This window comes from Kogia breviceps, chromosome 1, assembly GCF_026419965.1.
Source record: "Kogia breviceps isolate mKogBre1 chromosome 1, mKogBre1 haplotype 1, whole genome shotgun sequence".
Lineage (NCBI taxonomy): Eukaryota > Metazoa > Chordata > Mammalia > Artiodactyla > Physeteridae > Kogia > Kogia breviceps.
Genome location: NC_081310.1, coordinates 54,794,136 through 54,808,950, shown reverse-complemented (window position 1 = coordinate 54,808,950; position 14,815 = coordinate 54,794,136). Strand labels below are relative to the sequence as shown.

Sequence of the window (14,815 nt, the reverse complement as noted above, 5' to 3'; positions counted from 1 at the left end):
AGTATGCGGGCTTCTCCCTTTGTGGAGCACAGGCTCTGGATGCGCAGGCTCAGCGGCCATGGCTCACGGGCCCAGCCGCTCCGCGGCATTTGGGATCCTCCCAGCCCAGGGCACGAACCCACGTCCCCTGCATCGGCAGGTGGACTCTCAACCACTGTGCACCAGGGAAGCCCGGGATTTTGTTTTTTAATTTGACTATTAAGAAACCTTGATAACTGCAGTGAAATCCCATGAAGATAATATAAACATCTGTAATGGAAAATGAAAAGATGATCATAGCAACCAGCACTGTGATATTTCTTGTCAGTGTTCTTTACTATTTAGAATAGTAACAAATCCCATATTAATTTGACTTTTTGAACTTTGGCCTTTACTTTGGTGGAAGAAGTTTCTTTCACTTTGCTTATTATCTGTTTGCAATTAAAACAATTAATGACCATATTTTGATATGATCATCTTAGTGTTGTATAGAGGGAGGATAGTTATGCAACTACTTATATATCTATGGGTTCAAGGAAGTTTAAAGGCTTGATATTTGAATCCTGTAGAATGTAGCCTCCTTTCCCAGAGGGAAATGAACATATACATGTACTTAATGTACTTTAAAATAAAGCAACACCTGTTCGTAGAGGCATCTTCTATTCTAGGCGTGTTTAGGTATAGGGAAGGGGAACAAGAGCTATAAATCATAATTCTTGTCTGTAAGGAATTTACAGTTTAGGGGGGTTGAGGGCACTCAACGACTCAACGAGGATGAGCATGATGCAGGTGGCTACAAGGTCACCCTTGGATAAACTCAGCTTTAGGAAAGACCAGCCTACCCTTATTCTGTTACTCTTTAATGTGGTGTCCAATAAACCTGAATAACGAGCTTAAACGCCACTTTAGAAATGTTTCCAGGGGGGCTAACAGCCAACAAGTTAATATGATTCCTACCCACTTGACACAACTCACCAGAGGTCTTGAATTCGGTGAGCATATTGACCTCCTTTAAGAAAGATCACCAGTTAAACTTCGAATGCTAAGTTCTAAGAGAATGAAGTAAGTAATAAGTGATATTCAGGCTCAGAGGTGGAAGAGAAAAGAGGTCTCACCTTGAGTAGAACATTTTGTTGGATTCTCCAAAGTGGCAAACAATAAGGAGAACACTAACTAACTAAGACTCTGAATAAGTTGAGAAATAAGATGAAAGCCTAAGATGGAGGTCAAAATGTCCCCTAGATTTAAGGATACCCTTAGGCTGAAAGGGAAACTATTGAAAAAGATGGAGAAAATGCTAAATATTTCACCAAAAATTTATTAGAACAAAAAATCTATTAGAATAAACCAACTTAGCAAAGTTGGCTTACAGAATATGAAATCAACATACACGCATCACTTGCATTTCTGTACATTAACAATGAACAATCCGAAAAAGAAATTAGGAGAACAATTGCTTTACAATACCATCAGAAAGAATAAAATACTTAGGAATAAGCTTAACCAAATACATGAAAGACTTGTACACTGAAAACTACAGCATTATTGACAGAAATTAAGGAAGACATAAATGAATGGAAAGACATCCATGTTCATGAACTATTGTTAAAATGTTCATGTTACACAAAGCTATCTACAGATTTAATGCAATTCCTATCAAAATCCCCTAGTTTTGCAGAAATAGAAGAAACTACTCCAAAACTGGTATGTAACCACGAAGGACCCTCAATAACCAAAGCAAACTTGAAGACCTCACACTTTCTTTTGAAATGAAGTTTTCTTGTTATTGTGGGTTAAAAGTCCAAAGTCCTAAGTGTCCATAAATTAGCCTCCTAAATTTATATTTTGGTTCATTCTCAGTGACAGGGCTTTCAGGGCCTGAGTGGCATTGAGGGCTCCTTCAATATCTGTAGCATGGACTCCTGTCACTGACATGCTGTGGATATCTCACAGCCTTGGCTGTTTTACCAGTTTACCAAGTCCGGGATGAACCACGCTCAGAAGGGCCTCATGCTTGCTTGGATGCTCTGCTATTGCTGTCTTGACATTCTTAATGATTTTATCTTTGAACTTACGTTTTGTAAGTAAAGTTTACGGGACAATAAAATATACCCATAAGCAGAGGAGACGTGTGCAATATATGTGTGTCTACCACAATTCCTGCTGCCCTATACACATCTAGTTTTCACCCTGCTTACGGAGTGCTTTCCACGACATGCTTATCTGGTACCCATTTGGAGTCTTACGAGTTCCACCAGAATTCTGTGCTACTGGTCACATCCAAGACTAAGTCAAGGTGTTAACAGCTCTGGAGGCCATGCTTTCCATTTGAATCTGAACTTACTTCTAACACAGAAAGAAAGCAGTTGTTTTTTAAGAAACAAGAATGTCCAAGGAATCTGATCATATCCTTGCTTACTCATTTTACTTCCCAATATTAACACTTCTGCTGAAAAAGATAACATATATGAAAAAGAGAAGACACAACAACCCACAGAACCCATTTAGGGCTCACCCTAATCTAGTATGATGTCATCTTATCTCGATTGTATCTGAAAAAGAATTTACTTGGGCACATTCACAGGTTCCAGGTGAACATGAATGTGGGGAGGACACTATGCACCCCAGTGCAAATACTTTCAACAACACTTTTTCTTTGCAGTTTCAACAAGAGGCACTATATTTTCATTTTGCACTGGAGCCCATGCATTATGTCACTTTTGACTGTTAGAGCCCATGTTGGAAAATGGGGCTTCATGACATAGCCAAGTGAGTCTGTCAACTGAATTCTAGAATTATCCAGACTTACCCACTTTGTTGCAGCACGTTGGTTCCAGGCAAACCCATGTGAGAGGGGCGTGTCCACAGTGGAGCAGAGAGAACTTTTCTCTATCACCAGACTCACTCCCAAGATGAAGGAAAGAAGAGCTCAGCAAAGCATGGCCAGTTATTCTTCCCAACTTTGCCCATCAAGTAGGTCACCTCACCTAGCCAGTGTCAGTGAATATAAGAGCAGGGAGGTTAAAAGTTATACTAATCAAATTCCCTTCACATGGTGGTACCAATAGGAACAAGAAGGGAAATTGTCACTAATGGCCCCCTGTTTTTTTCAATCTCTTAACCCACTCAACTATGCCTTTAAGCCTGTAATTAACAGAATATGGCTCTCCCTTCAGGAAAAACAGACCTTTACCAGGACAGTCTTGCTCACACTTTTATGGGGCTACTTACTTGAGTGGCCTCCTGGCACTGCTGGTGGACGACTTCGAGCTTCATCCCAGAAGTCTCTGATATGGGTGAGAAATTGCATTAATTTAAATTAACTCCAAGGCTACTCATATCCAATGACCAGAAACAACTTTTTGTTCTACCAGCCATCATCACACCTAACCAGAGACATTTGATGAGGTTAAATGACAAACTAAGATTAAATACATAAAGGCATCCAGTAATACAATTCAGAAATCATAGAAATGTTGCAAATTTGAAAGTATACCTTTGCCAGTATCAAATTCTTCACAGAGAAATTAAAAGGGCACACATTAAACGCTCTTATGAATTAAGGTCCCAAAGTATTAAAGCCCAAGTTTGAAATCAAGTGTCCTTGTTACTGTGGGTTAAAAATCCAAAGTCCTAAATGTCCATAAGCCATGCTCCCAAATGTACATTTGGTTCATGCTCAGTGACAGGGCTTTCATTGCCTGAATGGGACTGAGGGCTCCTTCAGTATCTGTAGCTTGCAATTCCGTCACTGACACAGGTGTGGGTCTCGCAGGGCCTTGGCTGTTTTATCAGTTTATCAAGTCTCTCATGAACCATGCTTTTAAAGAGTCTAAAGAGTTACTAAGATACAATTTGATTTTACAGCACTATCCCCCAAATTTAAAAACAATATCAAAAGAAAGCCAATCCCCCACTCCTAGAAGAGTGAAACTAGGCACATTTTTGTTCCCAGAATCCAGTACAGAATTTGACCAAAGAACATAGCAGAAACTCAATGGCATTGGAGACAAAGAGAAAGTCTCTTTGGTTTTAGCCTCACTAGGATGCCCATTAGTCTATGACATTTAACTGAAATTTCTGACCTGTAAACTTCGAACCAGGAGGAATCTTTTAGCCTGATGTTGATTTGTCACTATGAATTTGCCATGTGCAGTGCACAGCCCTGAGCATCTGTCACACATGGACTCTTGAGTTATCCTTCCTCTTTGATGACCCTGTGGTTCACACTGCAGTACTGAACTGATTATGGGTTCTGTCGAGTGACATTACACCTCCAGTGCTGATGCGTAGATTTGACAGTCCTATGCCACCATGGCCATTTTCACTGCCTCCTGCTACAGACCTGCATAGACCAAAGGCAGCTGCCTTTAAGAGAACATTGCTTTCTCCAACATAATTGACAAATCCAGTGTCAGCTTGGGTCCACATGTAAAGGGGGTCACTTGACCCTACGGTATACCGTATGTGTCAATGCCGACAAGTTCTAGAAAACATGTTTTCCTTACAATTGAGTCTTTGTCTCAGTCAAGCCTGCTTGGGAAAAACTGTACCTGAAGAGTAAGGCAAGGTGGATGGCTGCCTGAGACTTTCCTACCCTGTGAACTGCACACTCTCAAGTCAAGTGACAGGTAAAGGCTCTGTATACTAAAGACCCTCCAGGTGCCTTATTCATTCTGCTCCACATATTGTTTGGTCACCTGCAACTGCCTAACGCCCTTTTATGTCAGACCTTTACTTAAGTAAAGGTCTCGAAAGAAACAACCACTCTCCCACACCATAAGCTGCAGCCATCAGCCAAAATCAAAGTATCGTATGGCTGGTGTAGTGGGTTGGATGGTGGCCCCCCAAAGGATATATCCATGTCCTAATCCTTGACTGTTACCTCATTTGAAAATAAAGGTAGGACCTTGAGATGGGATTTCCATCCTATATTATCTGGATGGGTCCTAAACAGACTGACAATTGTCCTCATACAAGCAGGGCAGAGGGACACGTGACACAGACAGAAGAGAAGATACAGACACAGAACGGGGGATGTGAGGACAAACACTGAGTGAGGTGGCCTCAAGCCGAGGAAGCTGGCAACCACCAGAAGCTGAGAGAGGCACGTGACAGAATCTCCCCTAGAGCATCTGTAGGGAGAGCAGCCTTGCTGACACCTTGATATCACACTTCTGGACTCTACACCTGTGAGGTAACAAATTTCTATTGTGTTAAGCCTCCAAGTTTATTAGTCTCCCAGCAAGCACGGGACACTTATACAGCATGCATTAAACCTTTTCTAGGCTTCAGAAGCTTACTGCACAAACCGAAATATTTTCAAACAGTCAAACGTCTCAACACCCCACCATATATTAAAGACCAGGGCACTAGACTACCTTCTCCTTGGAAGTCTCCAAAATATTTTCCACATGGACACTTTCCTCTCCAAAATGTCTGCTCCTTTCTTTTTATTTCTCAGTGTTCCCAGCTAATGCACCAAATGTTAGGGTCTTCTAATGACCTTCCAGCAAGTACAATGCCTTAATTCCATTTGCTTTGGAATAAATTAGGAAATAAGAGAAAAGAGAAAAGATGGAGGGCCGAATATTCCTGTTACTGCTGATAACCCTGGCTTGAGAATCCAGTTTGAATGAAATGATCACATAACTGAACCCCAGAATTGGGCAGACTTACTAACTAGTAACACACAGAATGAGAGAAACAGAAGACATTCACTCACACTCTCAAGGGAGAGAACAGAATTAGTCAAGGCAAGCATGCTCACTTAATTCTTTTCAAGCTTTCTATATAAGTCACTTGATCACCCTGGGGCAGAGTCAGTAAAGAAGCAGGGCTGAAATGACCCTAAGAGCTCTCTTGACAGGACTGAAACATCAGGAGCAGGAAAGGAACAGTCCCTCACTTCCCACCACCACCACCCCCAGCAGTAAAAAATGATCATCCACATGGACAATGTAAAAGAAATCAGAAACTACGCTAACTCTGATTCACTCTTGGTATACCAACAGCTAATCAGGAGCCTTGTGCAAAAGCATCTTGAGTAGTTGCTAATAAAACTATTTAGAAGCAGACCCCTCCGCATGCCTCAAAGGGAAGATGCAGACCTGTATGCTTCAGGATTTTCTCACCAAAACCCCACACAATTTCTTTACTACTCCAGCCACGTATGGCCTAGCCCTACCCTCACACCTGTTTTTCTTGGTTTAGTAATAAAGAAACATAGATGGAAATAAAGAAGAGATGTCAGGTAGAAAGCTATAAAATAGTGGGGAAAAAATATAAGTGAAGTCAAGTACCACCACCATTGACTAGTGGTGAACTTTCAGCACCAACATTAATATTTTTTCCTGTTCTATCTGTAAATGATAATAACTAATATGTATATAACAATTTTCAATTTAATCAAATCTCATTTTTATAACTAATTACTTCACAACAAGTAACATGCTAAGGCAACATCAATAGATGAAAAAAGGTAGTCCCTGGCCCCAAGGAAGGTGGTCCAGGAGAAGACAGAGTTATGTAAAAAATACAATTACAATACAGTGTAGCGAATGCAACAATCAGGCATGCAGAAGTGCAAGCGTAGCAAAAAGGAGCGTGTGATCACAACACTAAAAAGAAGACTGCACAGAAGACATAATACGTAAATTGAGTTTTGAAAAATGAAGTGGGTTTCCCAGGTGCCCCATAGGGAGAAAGGAATTCTTGGAGGAGTGAAAAGGATCAATGAAGGCAGTGAATTGTTCATATAATCCAGAAGTGAAGTAGGCAATGGCAGGAGAAATGATTGGACACAGGCGTCATGAATACTTGTGTGTCTGCATTTTAGCAAGTCCATTCCAAAGGAAACTTTGAGGATCAACTCAGGGGTGGGGGGCCGCGGGGGGACAGAACTAGTCATTCCTGCCAGAAACACTGGAACCAGTTTCTACCAACCCACCAAATAAAACGACTTCAAAGGCAACATGGTATCACAGGAAGGGCTTGATTTTTTGTCTGTTTGGTTTTAGTTCATTAGGCCTCACTTAAAATTCTGATTCCACAATGTACTTGCTTTGGGATATTGAACAACACTCATAACCTCTGCAAGTTTCAGTACAGTGAGTTTATGTGATTACCTTCATCTGTAATATCCCTGCGTTGCAATCTTAATGGAAATTCAAGTTCAGGTCAAAGACAAGTTTCTCTGTGACTTCTCCTCTGAATTGATTCAAAAGCCGTTCTCTCCCATCCTCGTTTGGCTTCTCTAATGGAATCTCATAAGAACTTCTATGACCTCTTTGGTTTTTTGTTGTTGTGGTTGTCTGTTTGTTGTTTTTTAATTGAAGTATAGTTGATTTACAATGTTGTGTTACTTTCAGGTGTACAGCACAGTGATTCCCTTTTCACATTCTTTTCCCTTCTAAGTTATTACCAAATATTGAGTAGAGTTTGCTGTGCCATAAGGAGATCCTTGCTGTATCTATTCTATGCCTTCTTTGAATGATGTAGCACTTGTTGTCTGTATCATTTTTATGTCTGTGGTTGCTTTGTGACTGAAAATGAAATTTTTCGATTTGTTCATGTCCTGGCCCTTCCTTAAAAATATGTTCATTTATCTATTTCATATTTACTGACTACATCTTAGACACGGTGTTAACTTCTGCTTCTAGATGTTAGTAAAATATAGACCTTCCTGCTCAAAAGGTCACAGTATTTGTGGGAAAACAAAAAATGCACAACCTATGTCTCAAAGAGCTTTGTACTTCCCAAAGACAACACACCTAGTAGGTACAATAAATACATGTATCATACGTAAATGTATAAATAGTTAATGGGATTAAAAACTAGAGATAACTGCTTTTCGATTCTGAGGGAATGATGATTATATTGCACCAGGAGCTCAATACCACTCTTGAGAATGAGGGCTTAACCCCCTCCTGACTCAATGCATTGCTTTCCTATATAAAAATACACAGGTCTGTACATACGCTCTAGAAAAAGGCTTATCTGGCATGAATTTCAGATAGCAAGAAGAAAAATTCAAGAGGTTCAGAGAAGCATCCAGAAGCTCACATGATTATCTGGCACTAATGCAACTTGCTTGACAGGAAAATAGAGCTGGAAATCTCACAAAATTAGATGATCTTTGAAGAATTTCAAAACCTCTTGCTATTCATTGGAAATCCTAGAAGAACAGCTTCTTTTAAAATGTACTGATAATATGCTTTACAGCTTAATATTCAGCAGCCTATGTTTTGGCTAAGTGAGCTTCAGGAAAGATGGAAACTTGTCGTTTAGCTTCATTTACTTTGGAACCTCTGGTTCCAAACATCTACTTTTGTGCTCAGTCATCATCTGTAAAATGGAAGCAACTCTAAAAAAACATAGTTATAGAGATGTTGCACAGTTTCATGTGTCATTGTCTTCATTTGTTTCACAATACCAATAACATCTAAGCTACTACTGAAAGATTGCTATGTTATTTGGGGTCATCTAGTGCAGCTCTGTCAAAGTAAAGAAAAGGAAAGGGGCCTAGAATAACCATAATTTTCCCAAGGGAACACAATTATTTTATGGTAAATCTGGGACAAGGACACTGATCTCCTTGATCCCATTCCATTGTTCTTTCATTGGGTTCTGAACAACCCAGAGAAATAAAGAGAAATAAAACTCCTATGTGCTATGTCACTGGTACAGGACTTGGCAAGATTGGAATTGGAGCACTACATATTATATTAAGAGGTATCTGGGAAATTCTTCAAACTAATTGAGATATACACCAGGTACATAGAAAACAGTATGTTTTCTGAAGATGATTCTGTGGCATGAACAGAACTGGTAACTGAAGGGGCGTGTGTGCTGGAGTTCCAAACAGGATGGGTGAATTCTTGTTTTCTGGCACCTTGAAGACTCCACCCCAATATACACATTAAAATAAAATTAACATTTGAACTAGGTCATATTTAGTTCTGCATGCTCGTGAAAGTCAGCAAAATATTCCATATAGAATTTAAGTTGTAACTTACTTTTTAACTTGATTTTTAATTTCTAAAAGTCTTTCCAAACACAAAACAGAGGTTGCAAAATCGTATATGGGAAGCTGCAGAGATGAAATAAGCGTATTTCATTCATCATAAAGATGAATATCCAAACAACTTCTTTAGCGCAGAAAGTGTCCAAATCCACTGTCTTCATTTTGCAGTCAAAGCTTCTGAAAAAATATGCTAATCGATTCCTAATTACCCAAATGCCCCATACCTGTTTCAGTAAGTATCATTATATATTATGGAAAGTTTCCTCAGTGACAGAGAAAGACATCCTGGCTAAACATCCCCCTGTCCGTGACTCAGAGATGATGGTCTCAAGCTACCTGGAAGGCGTTGGAGCCCACTTTATCCGTTAGTAATAGTAATGGAGGAAAACACTTAATATTCTGTTTGCTCTGTAGTTGTTCAATCAATTCTTCCCTTCATTAAAATGGATGGCCCATAATTGAGTCCGTTTCCATAATTGGAAACTGAACAAATTTTGTTGGTTTTATTAATGTCATAGGTTTCTAGGGAGGGTCTACTCAATAACTAAGTCTAGTTTCACAGTTACAAATAAATTATAATGTAACTTTGAATAAATTAAGCTCATCATAAAGGAGGGATACTGATAGTTGCTACTACCCCTTCACTGAGAGGCTCTTGTAAAACACTAAATAAAGTAACAGAGGTGTATATGCGTGCATATATTGTCAATGATATTTGTACACACTTAAAAAGAACTCTACAGAATGCATTCTAAAACTCTTGATGCTGTGTGTCCCTAGTTCCCAGGTCTCTCATTAAAACTACTTAAATGAACAAAATCGTATCTATTAGGAGAGCTATCAGAGTACTCCAAATACTACTTCTTGCAGTACCCTGTCCCAAACCTTTGCCTTCCTCTTCCCATTAGTCCTCAATTCAGAAGCCCCGGAAATGTGTTCATTAATTTAGGAACATATTTCTTCATTCAGCCAAGAAAACTGATTGATCCCTTACCAAATTGCAGGCACCATTCTTCAGTATGTTTCTTAGGCATGTTCAGGAAACACGGCAGTGATGAACACAGATGAATTAACCCTCTCGAGCTGAGGGGGGTGACAAAAGTAAAGAAGCCAATATAAAATCATAAGTATAAATATGTAAATAGAAATTAAATAAATGGATAGAATAACTAGGGTATCAGGGAAGTGCTGGAGAAAAACAGCAAGCAGGGAAGGGAGATGGAGATTGTTAGCTGGTAGGAGGAGGCTGTGATCTGAAACGAAGTGATCGATGAGGGCTTTCTGGGGAAGATAAAATGTAAGAGGGAACTTCAAGTTGTGAGAGGGAGCAAGGAGCGCATGCATCTGGGAAGTGAAGAGTCCAAGCAGACGGAACAGGCAGATGGAAAGGCAATGAGGCAAGGGTGGGCTTGGAGGATCCAAGGACCAGAAAGGATGTCAGAGTGTGGAAAACAGAGTGAGCAAAGTGGAGAGGAGAAGGAAACAGTCAGAGAGGAAACAGAGGCCCAGATTTCTAGGGCTGTGGAGGCACTTGGAGGACTTTGCTTTTTCTGTGAAGAAGCCATTGAAGAGATGTGAGTGACATGATCTGACTTATGTTTTAACAGGATCTCTCTGCATGCCATGTTGATTAGAGACTGTAGGAGAATAAGGACAAGCCCCAGAAGACCAATAGTTGATTCAAAGAAGTGATTACTCAAAAATGCGCTTCCTCCTCAGTGAGGACGCAGAGCAGGGATCCGCAAATAATGGCCACAAATCAAATCAGGGGCTCAGCCTGGATCTGTGGGACTGTGAGCTAATAATGGCACTCACGCTCAGAAAGGTTGTTGAAGAAGAAAGAGGAGGAAAAGTTACAGAAACTGTATATGGCCCACAGAGCTTAAGATACTTAAAATCCAGAAAATGCTTTCCAACACCTGATGCAAAGCATGTGGCTGGTAGGAGGTGCTCAACAAAATTTGGAAGAGGAATACATGAGTCAATTAGTGCCTGAAAACATTGTAAAGTGATAGGTGTCAAGAAACATTTATGCCTTCACCCTTAACCTTCACAAATGATACCATTTCCATTGAGCTATTGAAAAATATATTCTGGCTTTCAAAACAATAAACCAGAAGGCATTTTCTCACATAAGCAAGGTCATAAACAACTGTCACGTAAAGTTGAAATAACAACAAATCAAATAACAAAAACAGTTTTTATAGATTTTTAAACCTTACAAAGCATTTTCATGTTCCTTATCTAATTTAATCCTCAAATCAACGCCATGAGATAGTTATTACTTTCCCATTAGAAACAACCACATATTCAATCCTTAGTGATTGCTCAAGAAAAGCTGAAATCTTGAGTGTTACATCTATTAATGCCAAGGTTGGTTTTTTTCCCATGGGAACATTGGATGCTAAAATCAACAGGGATTTTCCGCTCCAGATGGCAGGCTAGGAAACATATTTATTTCTGTTCCTCCTGAAACCATATTGAAATAAAACTGTAGAAATACCAAAATTAATCAACCAATAAAAGCCAAGACATTTTGGAAGTCATCAACCACAGAAAGATTTCAACACATTTCAAGAAGGCAAACAATGAAATGGAGGAGCCATGAATAAAATAATTAAGAAAAGACTACCCTAAGTAAGGTCTGCACAAAGCCAGTTAGATTTGGCTGAGCTCCGGTTATAGTAAAGGGCAGAGGAAAGATGAGGGGCTGAAAACAAGGAGACAAAACTCATTTTAGGAAAAAAAGTTCATTTAATGAGCTCCAGGCAACACTCAGCCTGCTGCCATACTAACTCATGAATTACAATGGATTGTTGGTAACCAAGACAAGAAAACAGGGAACAAACAAAAATCAAGGCATTGTTTCTTACTGAACTCTTCTCAAATGAGATCAAGGAATTACGGTTCAATGCCACAGCTGTAAATCATTTCTGCTCTTGGAGAGCTTAGAAAGGGCTTATAATATTTACCCTTTCTTTTCAGACAGAATTTAGGTCTGAGCAAAAGCTTCTGTGGCCTCCAACCCCAAAGTTTATTGGGGATGGAAGTCCAAATTTGCTGTGACATACCATAAAAAGAATCTCATGAACAGAGGGTCACACTAATTTTGGAATATATGAATTATGCCCAGTGTTATTTTAAATAGATTTTAAACAAAAATATATATAAATACATTTTTACTGATCTATATGATGCTGGGTTCTGAAACTTCTACATGTCACATGTTTGATACATAACACACAATGTCAGCCCCAGGAGAGAGAAAACACTCCAATGAAGCAAGCCAAAGAAACAAGTTTTAAACAAGGTAAAGTGATGTGTAGACAAGGATTGTTCAATTCTTTCCTGTCATGCTGAAGCTTCCAGCTCCTGAATAACAACACATGTTTCCCTTGTCCTAGACACCCAAGAGTACGTCTCCTCTCTTGGGCATAAGAATCTCTAGACTTACGTATGTGTAGTCAAGAGTGGACCCACCTGGCATACTCACAATGACCAAATTGTGTTGATCGTACTTTAAACTTTCATCGCTCCACGCTCAAGTTGCAATAAATGATATATTTGCTTTCAAGACATGAATGAGATGCCTTACTGGATATACTCCAGGAAGGCCAGAGAAACTGGTTTCTAATCCAAATGGAAAAATTCACTGGTGAATTTCTTTCAGGATAGCCCATGATTTATCTAGAATATAATCTTTACATATCTGGGTCCTTCAAACTAGACAAAGGGAAAATCCGAGATTCAATCCTCAATTAGAAATGTGGAATGGTGCTATGCTCACAACTGGTGGTCTCTGACCTGTATCTTCTGAGATTAGAACACAGTGTGGTGGATAACCAATTCATGCGTTGAACAAAAGAAGACCTCCTACAGGGCAGTGTATCTGTTCCTTACAGGTATGGCACTTAGGGCTAAGTACCATAGGGACTACAAGAAAAAAAGAAAAAACAAAGGAACACATGAAGCATATATGATAAGGAGGCACAAGAGTCCAGAGCAAGAGCTCTGGATTCACACAGGTTTGGTTTGAATCCCGGCTAAGCCACTACCATCGGTATACCCTGAAGAACAGTTGAAGGTTTAAATGTTGTTTTACCAAATTTCAAAAAAGAAGTGAAGAAAGAACCTATCTGCTAGGAAGGGACATCATGGGGTGCAGCATCCAGTCAGGTCAGGGCTCTGCATCCCCTGCTCAGAAACCTTCACCACCTGGCTCATGGTGATGCTGGCAGCTGAGCAGCCCTGGAGGAGGTGCTCCAGTCTCCAGGCCTCGCAGAGAAGATGGGGAGGTCCCCGGAGGAGGCTGGCCACACCCTGGCAACTCTGGGTGCCTCCTGCACTCAGCTCTGAGCAGGCTCTAGTCTCTGGCCCCGTGGTGGGGAAGGGCTGGCCGATACATATGCAGGGCCGAGGGGCCTGCAGATCTGGTGCCCAGGCAGGGTGAGCTCTGGACGAGAAGGCTTCCACACTCCCCAACAGTCTCCGCATGGTGGCCCATCTGGTTCTAAACACCTGCCACCCACAGCGAGAAGTCCCAGCCACTAGAAAGTCCAGAAGGGCCCCGCCCTTTGCCCTTGGGCCGGGGTTTCTCCAGGGGCTGGGTTTGCATGTGCTCCCCCACCCCCGCCTCACCCACTGCCCTGCCCACCCTTTCTCTGTCATGTATACAATGGACATGTCACAGAGCCACGCTGAGCCATCCAGTGTCCAGTGCATGCTACAACTTGAGAAGAGTTAGAAGCTAGGGAGAATCTCTCCCACGTGTACTCTCTGCTCTCAGATCAGGCAGGCAGCGGCTCTGATATGGAAGTGATGGACACCACACCTCCTTCCCTGGCTCTTATTTTCCTTTCTGCTCCTGTTTTCCCCAGCACCCCATTTACGGCTTTGGCGGGCACCGATGCCTCAGCCGGCGCACCTCTGACCCCGAACCTATGGACACCACATCTCCTTCCCAGGCTCTCCTTTTCCTTTCTGCTCCTGTTTTCCCCAGCACCCCATTTACGGCTTTGGCGGGCACCGATGCCTCACCAGGCAGCACCTCTGACAGCAAAGCTATGGGCACCACACCTCCTTCCCAGGCTGTCATTTTCCAGTCTGCCCCGTCTCCAAGGAGAACCACTACCCATTTCACACCGCTGTTCCAAGATATGAGAACACACCACCCAGTGGTAGCAATGCCTCAGCCCATGCCTCGACTCATTTACCTGCAACACTGGCCAACAGATAGACCAACACTTCAAAGTTATGACAGAAAGTTGAGTAAGTTATATGCTTGCAACTTCACTGATTATTATTAACAAGCACAACTGTAGTGCTTAGACTATAACAAGTACTATTCTAATTGCTTAGTAAATATTAACTCACTTAATCCTCATAATGGCAACCCTATAGGTAGGTAATATTCATAATATTCACCTTTTTGGTGGGAAACTGAGGCCCAGAGAGGTTGAATAGCTTGCCTAATGCCACACAGTAAGTAGGTGGCAAAAGTCTGGACTTTCATCACTTTGTGGTGTCCCCTTATTATAAGTTGTGGTTAGGGAAGGGACTAAACTGACAAGACTTTGAACTAAAAGGAGAAGGGAGAAATGAGAAAGTGAGTGATCCTAGAAACTAGAGAAGATTTAGCCTCAGAAATTTCTGGTGATGAGACCCAGAAGAACAAGAACTTGGTTGGAATATTAACTCGGGGTAGTATCTGAATCCATTGAGAAATAGTTTTGTTTTCTGTAAAATTTTGAAAGGCCAGTTGGATGAAGATTAATGAACAAAAAAAGTAGAAAGGATAAGAATAAGGTGCCT

General features: G+C 40.9%; 1 protein-coding gene across 10 annotated transcripts in view; it reads right to left on the bottom strand.

Annotated features, from left to right (window-relative positions):
• The window catches only part of LOC136794050 (uncharacterized), a 147,363-nt gene that overhangs the window by 68,841 nt on the left and 63,707 nt on the right, over positions 1 to 14,815 (bottom strand). For 5 of the 10 annotated variants that reach the window (XM_067031767.1, XM_067031804.1, XM_067031810.1 and 2 more), the window contains exons 2-4: positions 9,999 to 10,087; positions 3,211 to 3,266; positions 2,789 to 2,966 (exon numbers count right to left, since the gene is read on the bottom strand). In XM_067031767.1, the coding sequence (XP_066887868.1) occupies positions 2,789 to 2,826 (38 nt within the window). In that variant the 5' untranslated portion in view covers positions 2,827 to 2,966; positions 3,211 to 3,266; positions 9,999 to 10,087. The remainder of the gene's footprint in view (positions 1 to 2,788; positions 2,967 to 3,210; positions 3,267 to 9,998; positions 10,088 to 14,815) is intronic. The other 5 variants (XM_067031797.1, XM_067031786.1, XM_067031779.1 and 2 more) reach the window with 1 other exon arrangement.